Source organism: Prionailurus viverrinus, chromosome B1, assembly GCF_022837055.1.
Source record: "Prionailurus viverrinus isolate Anna chromosome B1, UM_Priviv_1.0, whole genome shotgun sequence".
NCBI classification, from domain to species: domain Eukaryota; kingdom Metazoa; phylum Chordata; class Mammalia; order Carnivora; family Felidae; genus Prionailurus; species Prionailurus viverrinus.
In genome coordinates this window covers 81,473,273-81,488,710 of record NC_062564.1, presented here as the reverse complement: position 1 = coordinate 81,488,710, position 15,438 = coordinate 81,473,273, and the positions used below count along the sequence as shown (strand labels likewise).

The window sequence follows — 15,438 nt, the reverse complement described above, 5'->3', positions numbered from 1 at the left end:
AAGTCATGCCGGCCCGTGGCACCTACATCTGCGTGAGGAAGAAAAGTACTAACTGCAAAGTGTATCGAAAGCTTTACTTTCATTTTAAAACAAACAGATATATTATAGAGCAAAGTACATTATTTTCATTCCTATTTGCAGACAGAGCAAGAGACTTCAAAGATACCTCAGAGAAATCTCAGAGAAGCTGAGAATACTTCCCTGTCTTCAGGGCTCTCTGTCTTTTGGGTTCTTCAGTGCAAATATTCACGCAGTGCTGCAGTATAACATTCTCACGTAAAGCTGAAGAAACACGAACGCCGACACCTGCATTCCCATTTCTATGCAGACAGCTTAGACAGTGGTTCTCAAAGTGTGGTCTGTGGGCCCCTAGTGGTCTCTGAGACCCTTTCAAGGGTCCTCAAGATCAAAATTGTTTTCATAAGAATTCATAAGATGTTATTTGCCCTTTTCACTCTATTGACATTTGCAATGATGATACAAAAGCAATGATGGGTAAAAAATTCTGGCTCCTTAGCTCCAATCAAGGCAGTAACACCAAGCCACACTAAGAATCATTGTATTCTTCACTGCCACACACTCACAGTAAAACATACACACACACACCCCAAAATAACCAGGTCCATTTCACCCAAGAATGTCTTTGATGAAGCAGCAGCAAAGATTATTAATTTTCTTAAAGACTGACCCCTGAGGAAACACCTTTTGAATATGATATGTAATGAAATGTGTCCATGAAGCACTTCTGCCATCACTAAAGTGTGATGGCTATCTCAAGGAAAAGTAAATCTGTGATTTAGTTGAGAGGTAAACCAGCCACTTTTTTCATGGAACATCACTTTTGACTGAAAGCATAACTGACAAACTATGGTCATTCAAATTTGGGTATCCAGGGGTGCCAAGCGGCTCAGTCAGTTGGGCGTCCAACTTAGGTTCAGGTCATGATCTCATGGTTCGTGCATTCCAGCCCTGCGTCAGGCTCTGCACTGACAACACAGAGCCTGCTTCAGATTCTCTCTCTCCTTCTCTCTCTGCCCCTCCCCCACTTGGGCACACACTCTCTCCCTCCTCTCTCTCAAAATAAATAAATAAACTTAAAAAAAAATTGGGGTACCTGGCACACTATTTCTTGGAAATGAAGTAAGGCTGATACTTTAAGGAAAAACTGACAGTATTTGTAGCCAATGATAAAATTCAAGCTTGCCAGCAAGAATTAAAATTTTGGAAAATCCATATCTTACGCTATGAACTTGACAGTCCCTCAAGACAAAGTGATATGTGCATGCATGTTCACAGCAGCACGGTCCATAATAGCAAGAAGTAGACACAAACCATACACCCCTTATAGTATGGTTCTACAGTATAACACTAGAGAGCAGTGAAAATGAACTCACTACAACCACAAGCATCAGTGTGGATAACTCTCACAAAGATCACCGTTGAGTGGAAAACCAAGGTGCAGAATACATGCAAAACCAAACAGGGTAAAGCTAGCGGTACGATAAGCAGAAAACTCAGGATAATGGGGACAGGTAGCAGGCGAAGGGCACGTTGAAGTCTGATAGGGTTGAAACGTGTTAGATTGGGCAGTAGGTTTACAGGTGCTCATTTTACCATTATCCTTTCTTATCTGTGTATATATGTTCTATGTGTTACTTTTTGTAAACAGCACTACTTTACAGCTTTGAAAGGGAAGCACTGCATTAGAGCTTTCTTTGCCAAAGAAAACCAAAGAGGTGAGGAAGGGGCAAGAGGCATGGGGTGAGCCCTGGCTGAGGGCCTCCAGCACTGGCCCCAGAGAAGCCCATCACCGGCAGTCTCTTCCAGAGACAACTTCAAAGCAGCATCTGTGCCATCCATGGATCTTCGGTTTTTCAACAGCCCTCCCTGCATAAAAAAGGCCATTTTTGCTCCTTCAGGCCACCAGCTCCCATGTCACTTGTCATCACAGTGAAAGAAACTACTACATTTCACAGCTGATTTTGTATTGTATCCAAACTACAAAATTTAGTAATCCTAATCTCTTATCATCTGGACCAGCTCCTACTACATTTTTCCTGCTTCCTATCCTTACATCACCAATATAACCCTTTTGATTCAACTTCTTAGTGTCTCCCACATACTTTTGGCTTATTTCACCCTCTTTTGGCTAATGTCATTTCTTCTGCTTAGAATGTTCTCTCCTCTCTTCTCAAGATCTAAATGCATCCCTTCCTTAAGGATGTTTTAAGTGTCACTCCTCTTCAGGAATCTTACCCATCACTCCCACTGGGTTTCCTCGAACATTTACACTTCTAATTCATATTATATTGTCTTGCACTTGTTAGCATATTGATTTGTGCTTATCCTCTGTGCTTGTTTTGTGTCAACATTTCAAAGAACTGTCCGCAGGGGCTGCAATCTGTACAATTTCTACAAGTCACATAAATGCTCAAAACTTTTTCTTAATGAATGAGCACCCAGTAGGGACTACAACTCTCAGCGGCCATGCCCTCACTGCTCTAATGTGACACCATGTGTGTTGACATATGTCCTTCCTTATTCCCAAAAGACTTTCAATTCAGCATACCGAGGGAGGTTTTGCTCCGTGGTAGGTATAGATCTCCCACTTCACTACAGAAACCAAACAAAGCAGCATTTGCTTTAGAGAATTCTTTTTCATAATATTAAATGATTTCAATGTAAGTCAGCGTTGTCTCCTCACATCCCACTCCTCTTTATCTGAAGTCCTTTGAAAACCACCCCTCCAGGTGGTTGAACGAGCTTCTTGGTAAACACAAGATCTTTCATTTTTGCACAGTTGTATTTATTCAACAGGCCCTTATCTTTAAAAATCAGTGATCTTCCCTATAACTTCTATCCTTTTGGTCCTAGTCTCTATTTTCTGGTCAGCATTTCATAAATCTATGAAAATACCTTTCAAGCCGAATTTTAATTATTTGTTTCATCTCTTTCTGTGCCCACTTGGCTCTGAGATCCTTGTAAGCAGGGACCATGCTCTATTCAACTCCACTGATCCCTACTCCCTGGCACAGAGCACTCAGTTACTGCTGCTTGAATGAATGAATGAATGAATCAATCAATCAATCAATCAGTCGATCAACCAACCAATCAATTAAACAAGTATCAGTAGACCCAAACTAAGAATTTAAGATGAATGACAATTCAGAGTAAGTTCACTCCCTTTATCGCTTGACAGAACTTTATATATTTGAGTGTAGTTACCAGGCATGATTGTTATCTAACTTCACTCTTAGCTTCAAATTAAGCACTCCCAATTGTCTCAATAATTAATTCCTTATATGATGAATTCAAGAACCTAGACTCTAGTTGCCTCCCTTCTGGTGAGTAGTTTATCAATTTCCCCCTTTAAACTGGGGCACTCAATTTGGCATTCAATTTACAGATGTGATCTAATCAGTTTACAAGACCAGTGTTGCCACCCTTGTTCTGAATTCAGTACTTGAATTAACTCAGCCAACTCTGCTGAAATGCATCCATTTTTCGAATGAAGGCTGAATTTTAAGTGTTCCTTATTATCTTTTTGCTTGTTATCTATTAATAGTGGTTATCTCTGGGGGTGAAAGTTGGGAAAGGGGACTTTAATGCTTTACTTTGAATATTTCTACATAGTTTTAATTATTTACACTGAGCCGGCACTGCGTTTGCCATTAAAAGCCAATATAGACTTTAAAAAATAAATTAATAAGCAGAATTCATTCATATCTGTGATTTCTATGGCTCCAGTCTGATGAAGTACACTTAAGTCACGTTTCAAAGACTTGTACTGTACTTCTGTATTTTCTTTTGTATATATTTCCTCACCTCTCCGCAAGTATTCAAGTAGCCTTTGGTGCAGAGCAGTTCTCTCTAAATGTGATCTAGTGGTCCAGCCAACCCAACCCCACTTCTCGATCATGAAATTTCTCTCCTTATCAGTGTCAGAAAACAGCTCGCTATAATTTAATTCCCCTCTTTCTTAGTTTAGATTAAAATGCAGTAAATTATCATTTGAGGTTTGCTTCCCCTAGAAGGGAGAAATCATGCAGCACATTTCAGGAATATTTCCTGAAGCAGAGGGTGTCCCACACTTTGTTTCCTTCCAAATACAGCTGTGTTTCATGCTGTAGAGAGGACTGTTGGGTTAACAAGTAGGGCCAAACAAGCACAGATTAGAAGACAACTATAATTCTAGGCCATTACACGAAAGCAGTGTTCTCCATATGGAGCACGTAATTCAGACCCCAGAAAGTGTCACGGCATGTGACTCTCATTCTCTTACCCTCAGCTTAGCCTAAATCTTTGAGGAAAGAAATATTATCGGTGGCACAAGTTCTCACGAATCACAGAGCGACGTGCTTCATCGGCACCTGTAGAGGAAGGTCCCTGAATGGAAGTGCAGGTGGCAAAGGCATGTCCTTCCTGTGTAGGGCCCCAGGAAGGTTTTGAAGTCCTCAGAGACGCAGTGGGCCTCAGAAGACCAGTAGATGGTCCAGCCCTTGATAGTGCAGACACAGGTGACCTCAAGCTAGTTCTCCCTCTCCATGGCTCTGTTTCTACTTCTGTCCAACTGGTGGGAGGAGTCTTTCCTGTTTGCTTGTAGGCAGATGATATCAGTGAAAATGCTTTGTGAACAATAAGATATAACATAAATAGGAAGCGTGGGTGATCTACTATTATCCATTTTACAAGATGGTGCGAGGTAAGCCCAGAGAGGTTCAGTGACTTGCCCGAAGTCACAAAGCTAGTGAGAAACCCCGGTGACTGTAGGGGGACAGTGGACAGAGAAGACTGGAGTCCTTGTCTCCTGCCTAGTGCAGGTTCCTCCCCGAGCCTCTCTCTGACTTCAACCTGGAGGAGGGAAGTCAATTACTCAGGTCCATGAGCTATTTCCAGGGTTTTAAAAGTCAAACAAATTATTGTTAATAAGCTGCTAGGCTCAACATGTCTTTATTTTTGGCTGAAATGGCATCCACCCAGAGTGGGAGTTCTGGTAAGTTCAACACTGGCTATCCATTCAAATCGGTCAGAGAACTTTTTAAGAACGTCCATGCCCAGGTTCCATTCTGAGCCATCAAATTTAAATTGCTGGGGGTGTTTGCAATTTTTTAATCTCCCAGGTGATTCTAACACGCAGCCAGTTTTGAGAACCACGGTGTTGGCTAATGGTGATCAGAAACTTAGAGGCAGCAGTAGTTGTCTTTGACTGATTACACAGCACAGTTAGAGCCATCTTACTGGGATCCTTAGTTGAAATGAATTTACACCTCTTGTCTATTAACATGGCCAGCATGTATCGTGCATATACTCTGTGCCAGACACGAATCTAAATGCCAACTTGTGTGAACTCAGTTCCCATAGGACCTACAATGTTCCCCCATTTTACAGATGTGAAAACAGGCAGAGACTGCGGTAACTTGCCAAGGTCAAGGCTAAAATGTGGTGCAGCCAGGACGGATCTCATGCATCCCTGGGACCAGGATCTTAATCCCCACCCTATACTGCTTCTTACTACTGCCATAGAATGTGGCTTACAATACTTTAGCCTCAACGATGAATTAAAAGATCACTGAATGTTGAAGAATGTAGGACGGTTTCTAACCCAAAGGCCTGCAGGGGCCGGGCAGGAATATACATGAGGGAGGTGGGCAGGTGTACATGCAGACGGGGACATGGCAGCAGAGTGGTAGGAACCGTGGCAGACTGTCGAGCACATGCCCGGGGAAGGGAGACAGCCGCCACCGACTGTAGCAGATTGCTGCCATGTGGGGAGGTGGGCCCCGTGCTGCTGGCTCTTCCAAGTTTTCAAAAGAAGCTAGAAATTTGGATTTTTATGTGAAACCACCCATTTCCAAATGCTGTCTCAAGTTTTTAAACATACTGTGTGGGGCAAAACACATCGGTAGGCCACTAGCTTGTAACCTCTGATATGATCTATCTCCCACACACAACACACACACACACACACACACACACACACACACACCTGAATTCTTCATTTAAAATTAATTTAATGTGTTCTCTTGGCCTGGTTCTCTGCAATTAAAAACAACAGACCCTGACTTTCCTTCTTTGGTGCAAAACTTAAACTACCTAAATAACACATGGAAAAACCAATATAAATTTCCCCTGGGTAATTTTAATCAGTGGACTGACTGTTGAATAAATGAATAAATAAACATTTATTAAATACCTATTTTCCCATTTGAATCTCACTATAAGTCTGTGAGCATGGATTTATTGTCCTTACTTCACAGTAAAACCCAGTCATAATTCATATGATTATTACACAGTTTAGATGTAATTCAGGTCAAATCACACAAACCGAACATGTTCCTACAGTAAAAGTCTAGTGTAATATTGTTCGCCTATGAAACAATATTAGTCAAGCCTATTTTAACAGCCTGATAAAAGAATTTTACCATATCACATTATTACTCATCACTCTCATGAGAGATATGGAAAAAAAATTTTTTAAACACAGAAATCACCAAAAAGTCCTGGGTCAGAAATGCCTGTAGTCTAATCACAATCTAAGCAAATGGAAACTTATTTCATATACATAATAAGAGCTGATATTTCTTGTGCTCTTTCTACGCATCAGGCACTAACTAGGCATGGATTCGTGTGTGCATATATTACTGATATTTATCAATATCGATACTGATATTTATCAATCAAACCTTATAAGAACCCTATGATAGAGGAACTCTCATCACTATTGAGAGATGAAGAAACCAAAGACGGGGAAGTTAAGTAATGTCCCTGAGGTCACACAGCAAGTCAGTGCCAGAGCTGGGTTCTGAACAGCCTGGTGCCAGAGCCTGTACATTTAACCACCATGAACTTGAAGCACGTGTGTTCTGTTTTCACTTAAGTTGTACCATATACGGTAGACATAGTGAAAAGAGGACAAGGTCACATGATATGTTCTCCCTGTCATTACAAAAAGCAACAAAAGCTTTTTCAAATATCCTGCCAGACAACTTAAGAAACGAGCACTATAGAACGTTAGAAAAATCCAGCACCCTTCCACAAGTACAGTAGCTTGTCTTGAAAGCTCAGATAAGCAGAGTGCTCTGCTGGTCAATCCCGTAAAAGTTCATTTTCCCCTGGTCTTCTCTGGTCCCCTTTGAAGGCCAACTTCTTTAGAGTATTCAAAACAACCCACCCTGAGATCCTCTGGTCTCTCACTCCTTGCCTTTTTTTCTCCAGCCCACATTTCTAATGGGGTCTAACCACTTGTGTGACCTGTGCTGGAATTACAAGAAAGACAGAGAAAGAGAGAGAGAGAGAGAGGGAGAGAAAGAGAGAGAGAGATTATTTTAGGGTTTCCTTTTTCAGGCTCAAGCTTCAGAGAAGGTCCACGCATTTCTTCGTTGCTGATAGACAGAACCTGGCTGAATTTGGACTTTCTCAAAAACAGAAGCAATGAATACCCAAGCCTTAGTCACTTAAGAACTCTAGAGACAGAACTTCAGTGGTGGAGGTTGTTTTTTAATAAGAAGGGAATGGACGGCTGGAAACAATATCCTTTTTAGGCACACAGAATCTGCTGTATTTAATATAACCCTGGGTCAGTCTGTGAAAAGCAGAGTTGCTAAAGGCCACATGCTGATCTCAGACCGTGGGCGTGTATCACTGTACATTTTATAAAATTAGCTACAGTGCAGCCTCTATGTGTGTGTATACATGGCAGTGAAGCTGACTTTTATAAAATAAACAGGAATATGCACCCATGCAGCTAAAGATTAGTATCAAGCCCAAGTCTGATTTTAATTTATGAAACTACCTTGTAACTACAGCAATTCTATCCCAAAGGTGGGTCCTTGGGGAATGATGAGAGTCATCTGAGAAGCCCCTGCTTCAGCACCTAGTCATACACTATTCTCTGATATCATAAAAAATGTAATTTACAGACAGAGGACAGAAACACAGAACTTGCCCCGGAGCAGAAGAGAGAAAGCAGCTGGCAACTTCAGCCTAGCGAGTATTCCTGGCTATTTCTAGGGTCTGTACTTTGCACATTAGTTTCTTGTAAAATATGACAGAAGACACTTCAGCTACCATGAACCATAAAGTATTTTGTACACTTGGCCCTCAATGGTGTGAATTACTGAGCTGCACCTAGCAAAGTAGGGAACAGAAGAGAATACATCAAAAACAGGACACAGCATCTTCATTTATAATCTCTATCTAAAAAACGTGATTCTAGAGTATCTTAACTAAGCCAAAATACAGTAGTAATAAAAAGCTGATAGAAACAAAACAAAACAAAACAAAAAAAACCCACACGTCTTACCAGAACTAGGCCTGGTCTGAATTTCTTTCCGATAAGAGAAAACTTAGAATCTATTCCTTCACCACAAAGCCCATGGTCTAGTAAAACCTTATGCTAGAAAGCCTTGAACGCCCCCCAAATGTCCTATTTTTTAGGTCATACCATCATTATCTCGTTCTGCGATCAGTCTGATTAAATTATAGAAAATTACTAATACATCACTCAGAATGCAGATATCAGCTCCAGCCTGTTGTGTTTGTTTTTCCGTCCTCCTGTCTTAATGCTCCAGTGGGTACTTACTTCAAAAAAGAAGAATGGAAGAGAGACCAGGCAACTCCCCACCAGGAAGGGGAAAGGATACATTAACCTACTCTCAGGACTGTGCTTTCACAGATGGCACTGCCGACCAGTCACAGAAACCAAGGGAGCCTTGTTACACACAGTGGCCGGGTGGGCTTCACCACCACTCCTTCACACCTTGTCCTCTTTGCGTCCAAGGACACCACTCTGCACGCAAGTGACCGGGGTGAGTGACACTGGGTGAGTTTTTCTCTTTTGTCAAACTGATTCACGCTGACCCTGTCTGAACTCAAACTACCGGGATTACTAAATAAACTGGTTTACCAACCCAGCCGAACAGCACACGATTCAACAAACCCAGTCTTCCCTACGAGAACCTCTTGACATTAATAGGACTCCTTGTATTTGAAGCCACCTTTTGACCCCAAGAGAAGCCTGCCGGGTTGCTCCACCAACACAACACTGTCCCTTGGGTGTTTCCGCAGCCTTTGTCCACCTAATTTTATAAGCCTCGCAAGACAGAGATTTTCCACACCTCCTTTGGACCTCTCCTAATAGAGGCCATTCAAAGGCTCTAAAAACTCAACTGCGCAGCCAGCTCTGACCCTGGCCGACGGCTGTCCAATTTATACTGCTCTAGCGTGATTTATTAACACTTTGTGCTTGAGGACTTGTCAACTCACACCAGCTGTGGCATCTCCAGAGCAAGATGGCAGCACATAGATAAATTAAAAATCAATTTTTTTTACTTGAAACTATTTTGAAGCATTAGAAGGAATGTGATTTTGAACTGTCTTCCTTATTTTAACAAGAAAGTTCAGTGTACCCTACTTGCTTCGGGAATACACGGATTTCCTTTAGGAGAACAGATGAACATTACTGCCCAGCATCAACCTAACCTGCTGTGTGGTACTTCAGAATCATTAGCTCTGCCTGACACGAGCAGTGAAATATTTTATTGCCTCAGACTCAAAATTTTTCCCTGTGGTTCCTGTCATAGTCAGGAGGAAGTGCCTCGTCACTGAAAAAAAATAGTAAGACCAAGTAGGGGAAAGAGTTAAACCTTCTACCCCTTCTCTTCCAATAGACATAAAAAGACATGGAAAAATATAAATATAAGGGCTTCTGCTGCTTTGCTGTCATTTTGCTTCCCACATTTACTAGAAAGCAAGAGATGATTTTTAAAGTTTTGTTAATGAAGAACACAATAACGTCTTGACCCACAACTGAGTAAACAATGAAAATACTAGAATAACAAAACAACTGTTCCATTAACTTTTCCTTTGTGCTCCCCCCTGGGAATAAGCATCAGGCAGATTTCCAATGATAAATATAATAGGATCTGAACTCATACATGTTCATGGGTAAGTTGAAGCTAATGAGGAAATCTTAAAAGTGCTGATGGCGCCAATGGTAAAAGGATTTACAGATGTAACAAACACAAGAGAAAGCCCTTCCTGACCGTTTCCCTCCTCAGTTAGTGATCCCAAATGTAGTGATGTTTAGAAAGTGCTGAGCCCCAGGCCTGGCAAACAGTCACAGTATCACTTTCCCCCTCTTCCTCTTTCTTAGACCGACAAACATTTTTAAGGTATGCAGTTTGGGATTCTGCTACAGATAAGCACATGGTATGCTTCAGAGGATCTCTAGGACTTTTTTTTTGAACATGGTATTGGACCCTGCTGGTGAAAAGAACTTTTATAAAAGAGCCATCAAGAGCAGCAGAATCATATTTAAACCCAAATGGTAATATTGCTCTAGGCCAAGAAATAAAGGCTTTATTTTGAGTAATAATTTTTCAAGCCACTTCTCAAAAATAGTTTAGGTTTAACACCCTTTGCTGGAGGTCACCTCCAAAAGCTAGTGCAGAACTTGTTTTTGATTTGTGGCCAGTAGAATCACCACTCAACTGTATAGGACAGGCTATTTTTTTTTTTTTTTCTGCATATGTATGAGGCCCATATAACAGAAACAAAAACAAACACACACACACACACACACACACACACACACACACACTCTTACTTCTGAGGCTCGGGAGAAAATGACTATGTAGCATTTTAAATCAGAAATCTAACGCTTAGGTTAGTAGTGTCAGGTTAATGGCTCACCCATCCCCAAGGCTAATTCGGTTCTGAACAGTCCCATGGGTGTCTAGTTGAACAGAAGGAGCTAGGAAACCTTAGCAGGCCAAAGCCCAGCCTGGGGAATTGCTGGAACTCCGTGCCAGGGGCTGAGACGCACCCCAGACTCGGTATCAGATAGTACCAAGTGCTAGTCTGGATTTCCAGGACTAATCTACTTGAGGGTGGAGCTTCCAGGTTCCCTGGTGTCTGTGCTGTAGAGTGGGAGCCCTTGTCAATCCACGCCATGCCTGGCTAGTAGTATATCTAATAACAGAAAAATAGGTTCTGCACATGAAGTCTATTAGTAGCAGTGGTTGATGAGGGGGCTGAGGCGAGGGGGCGGGCCTAAGGGAAAGTAGAAAGCACTTTGAAGTTTGTATAGATTCAGTTTTCACCAATTTCTTTTTTGTATTCTAATTTGTATTCTACTTCTAATTTTAAATGTGTGTTTACAGGTTCTCTAGATTCTTAAAGCTATATTAATAGTGTCTACTAGCCACTTCTGTGTTTGGCTTCAAAAGCAAACTTCCCCATCACATTCCCCCTCTAACGACCCTCCCCCCTAAATTATACACATCGCTCCTTTCTTTCAGGGTCAAGGTTAAAATGTGCCACTGTATAACTTCTTAAAACCCTGAGATGACTTCTATCAGTCCCAGAGTTACTATATTTTAACTCTGTACAAAAAAGTTCTCCAGGTTAAGGCAAAATCCTCCCCTCATATAAATAAACAAATAAAGAATTTAGCATTACAATGAAGTCTTAAGACTACAGTTATATTCTACATTAAATATGAATTAACACTAATTTTATCAAAGTCAATATTTATTATATCTCCCCACCACTGCAAGTTTCTTTAAGACTCACTCAGCACTTAGGAAGCCTTGGGTTACAGTGTCTGAATTGCAAAATACACCATTTGCCCAGAAATTCCTTAGTCCAAATGCAAATTGCTTACAAAACATGTGTAAACCATGCTTAGAACAGGCAGCACACATCCACAAAAAGGTAAGTGGAAAGGCTTTGCAAATTAGGCTTCCCTTTAAAAACTACAGGGACATTTACGGTGTTTCCAAAAAGGTAATTGCTTCTTACTTCACTAAAAGTGGCTTTATGTGACTAGAAGGAGTTGATTTTTTTTTTGTTTTTTTTTTAAGTTGAGTGGATAACCGTATTCAATTAGAGAACAGGGTGGGAGAGTCCACTCTTAAAATATAACTTAATCACCAGGCACCAGCAAGCAGGAGAGGCCCACCAGGCATACGAGCTAAAATGGAGCCTGAATTTCCTCTCAGACGGAGAGGGTAGTCGCACGAGGTCAGGGTCAAGGTCACCAGCAGGGCAGGCTGCAGCTGCCCGAATGCGCTACACACAACGGGAGGGAAGGCGTTCCATCTCCGTCAGAGCCGAAAACAGATAAATCCCTTCTCCTCTCCTACCCTCCCTCTAACCCCGCCAACATTTTTTTTTTTTTTAAGCAGGGGGGAGAAGAGAAGAAAGGAAAATGACCAAATAACCTCACCGTCCTGGTTTTCGCACACAAGCTCATCAGCTCCCAAAGTTGCCATCTAAGGGCAAGTTCGCAGAGAACACTGAAGCCCATTTTGTCCGAGCAGGGCAAGCCTCCCCCGACCCCCCCCCCCCCCAGGATTCCTGCCTCCTCTCCCTCCCCCGCCACACGCCCCCGAAAAGAGCTGGGAACTGGCCGACCGGCCATGTGCACGCACACACTCTTCCACCAACTGCTGCGAGTTTTCTGTGAATCGCAGCGCGGAGCCTCCCAACTCGCCCTCCCCGACTCCGCCGCCTTCTCTTCCCTCGCGCAAAATTTCCCTACACACGCAGCCGCCTGCGAGTGATTTTATGTGCATATATATTACATATGTGATATTATCCTCAGAACCTCTAGCGGGCAGGCGAAGAAAGGACTGCACAGGGGCATTTTTTTTTTTTTTTTTTTAAAGGAAGGGGAAAAAAGCACAACCCAAGCCCTGTGCGTCGACTCCGGCGTACCGGGAAGGGGAAAGAAAGAGGAATGTTTGCGGAGCGGGCTGCCTGCAAGTGCCCTTGCTCGCCACTCCGGCCGCGGCCCGGGTGACACCGAGCGGCGGGGGCGCTCGGCCCGAGCAGCCCGCGCCCCCTGCCCGTCCCCCCGGGCAGGCACCGCCGCGGATATTTCGCGAGGGGGAGATCGATCGAGCTGAGCTGCCTGTCTGCAGCGGAAACGCACAAGCTCACACACAACCCGAGCCCGAGACACCATAACCTTAACCCTTCCCCCACCCTCCGTGAACTTCAGGTGACCGACCACGTCGGCCTGACACCCAGGCGGGCGGGCGCTCCGGCTCCGCTCCCGCCCCCAGCCCGGGTTTTGCAGGATCGGGCTCCAAGCAGCGCCAAACCACCGGGAGAGGGGAGCAGTGCGGGGGGAGAGAGAAGAAATTGACCCTCGGTCTCCCCCGACCCCTCCCTCCGGCGCCTCCGGCGTCCCCTCCTCCCCGTCACCCCGCCCCACGCCTTCTCCCCTGCCCCCTCCTCCCTGCATTCAAGGAGCCGGGCGGCCCCGGGGGATATTTTTAGTTGCTTCTTTCTCCTTCACTTTTAGCTTTAGCAGCATCTCGGAACACTCAAAGCGGAGAAAGATTGGGGTGGGGGGGGGGGGCGGGAGCTGGAGAGGGAGTGGGGGAAAAGTTAAGAGTCTAGCAAAGAAAAGCCGGAGGGAGGGCGGAGAGGGACCGGGGGCGCGGGTGGAGGAGGGGAAGGGGACCGGGCCGTGCCGGCGGGTGTGTGTCTCCAGTTGGTGTGTGTGGCTGCAGCCGGGGAGGGTTGTGATGCACTTTAGTCCTGGACTCTGCTCAGGCTCGCCGGGGAGGGGGGTCTGAGAGCCCGAGTCTCGCCTGGCTCCGTCTGCTCCGACTGACCCCGCATTTTATTGCGGCCAGGAGCCCTGCTCCTCCCTCCCCTCGGCTCTGCAGGGACCTCGCGCGCCGCGAGCCGCCCTGCCTCCTGCCTCCGCCTCGGCGCAGCTCCCGCACCCCACATCCGCCCGCCGCTGCCCGGCCTCGCCCCCCGCCCGGCCGCCCCGCGCCCCCCGCGCCCCGGCGCGCCCCCTCGCCCCGGCGCCGCGGGAGCAGCCGCCCGGCGGCGCGTGTGTACCGGTGTGTTTGTGTGCGGTGCCCCCACACCCTCCCCAGCCGCTCCCGCCTCGCCCGCCCCCGACTCCCCTCCTCCGCCGCCGCCTCCTCCACCTCCGCCTCCTCCTGCTCCTGCCGCCGCCGCCGCCGCTGCCGCCGGCGGCTCCGGGGCCGACCAACCCCGGCGCAACCTTTAGCCGGAGACGGACCTCTCCCTGGATCCTGTAGCCGGCGGGCGGCCGCGCGCCCTCGCCCCGACACCCCCAAACGCCATGTCACGGCCCCCAGCCCTCCGCACGCCCCGACCCCCGCACCCTCATGCACTGGGATCCACAAGGATTTTTTTTTTTAAAGATTCCAACCTCTCCCACCACCCCCCCCCCCGATTAAAAAAAAGAAAAAAACCCGGCATCCACACTACTCCCCTCCTCCCGTCTCTTGCCCCCTCCCCCCAGCAACCCGGAGTGAGGAGGGGGAGGGGGAGGGGAAAGGAAAAAAAGCCCGATCTCAAGGAAAAAAAGAGGGGGGGGGGTGAGAGAAAGAAAGAAAAAGAGAGAGAGAATAGAAAGGGCACGGGGCTGATCATCACCAACATGGCTGCCTCAGCATAGACCTAAACGAGGAGTAACCCGGGCTGTGTCTTTGTCAGTTTCACCTCTGTAACCCTAAACTAATGCAGAAAACAACGGAGGAGGCTGCGGAGGGGAAAGAGGAGAGGGAGGGCGAGAAAATGGCACGAGAGGAGGTGGAGAAGGGATGACTTACGTGAGGGAAGGCGCTTGGGCTGCTCCTGCTTCCTCCTGGGCATTTTCCCCCTTTTCTCACATTCTCCTCCTTGGTTAATGTGAGATCAAATAAACCCCCGTGGGGGCAGAGAGGCAGACACTGGCAGGAGCGGGGAGGTAGTTGGGGGGCGGGCGGGCGGGCAGGGGGAAACCCCTTCTCTCCGGTGTGTGCAATGGGCTGAAGCTGGTTTCCTGGAGCCAGATGAGGGGTTCTCTTCTTTTCTTTCCTTTCTTTTTTTTCCTTTTTTTTTTTTTTTTAATTTTTTGGTCGTGCACCTGGCTTGTCCCCGAGCGTAATATTCTTCAATGGAAACGGATCTAATAGGTGTGAGTGTGTGTGTGTCCTATGCTCGCGTGTGTGATGGGAGGTATAAATAAATGAGTGCCGGTGCGGCGGTGTCTATGGCCGCGCTCTGTGTCTCCGAGCCCCTAACACTAATGTCGGGATCAAAGGGCAGCGGCGGCGGCAGCACAGCTCACAGCTCGCTCTCTTGCTCTCTCTCTCTCTTTCTCGCTCTCTCTCTCCTCTCGCGCTCTCTCTCTCTCTCTGTCACACACACACTCACACATACACAGAGGCACAGACTGAGGGAAAGAGCGAGAGCTAGACACACACACACACACACACACACACACACACACACACACGCAGAGCAAAGAGGAAGGTGCCCTAAGGCTCCCAGGGCGGACTCAGCCTGGGATTTGCAACCGCTCCGTCTGGAAAGAATGGGGGGCGCGCGTGCGGGGGTGGGATGGAGTTCTTCGAATTTATCCCGCTATTCGCCAAATCTAGGGGGAAAAAAGTTTTCCCC

General features: G+C 45.8%; 1 protein-coding gene across 1 annotated transcript in view; it reads right to left on the bottom strand.

Moving 5' to 3' along the window:
- ZNF827 (zinc finger protein 827) overlaps nt 1–15,126 on the bottom strand; it is a 188,337-nt gene extending 173,211 nt beyond the window's left edge. The window contains exon 1 of the mRNA XM_047856737.1: nt 14,607–15,126. Within this exon, the coding sequence (XP_047712693.1) occupies nt 14,607–14,649 (43 nt within the window). The 5' untranslated portion in view covers nt 14,650–15,126. The remainder of the gene's footprint in view (nt 1–14,606) is intronic.
- Nucleotides 15,127–15,438: the final 312 nt, after the last annotated feature.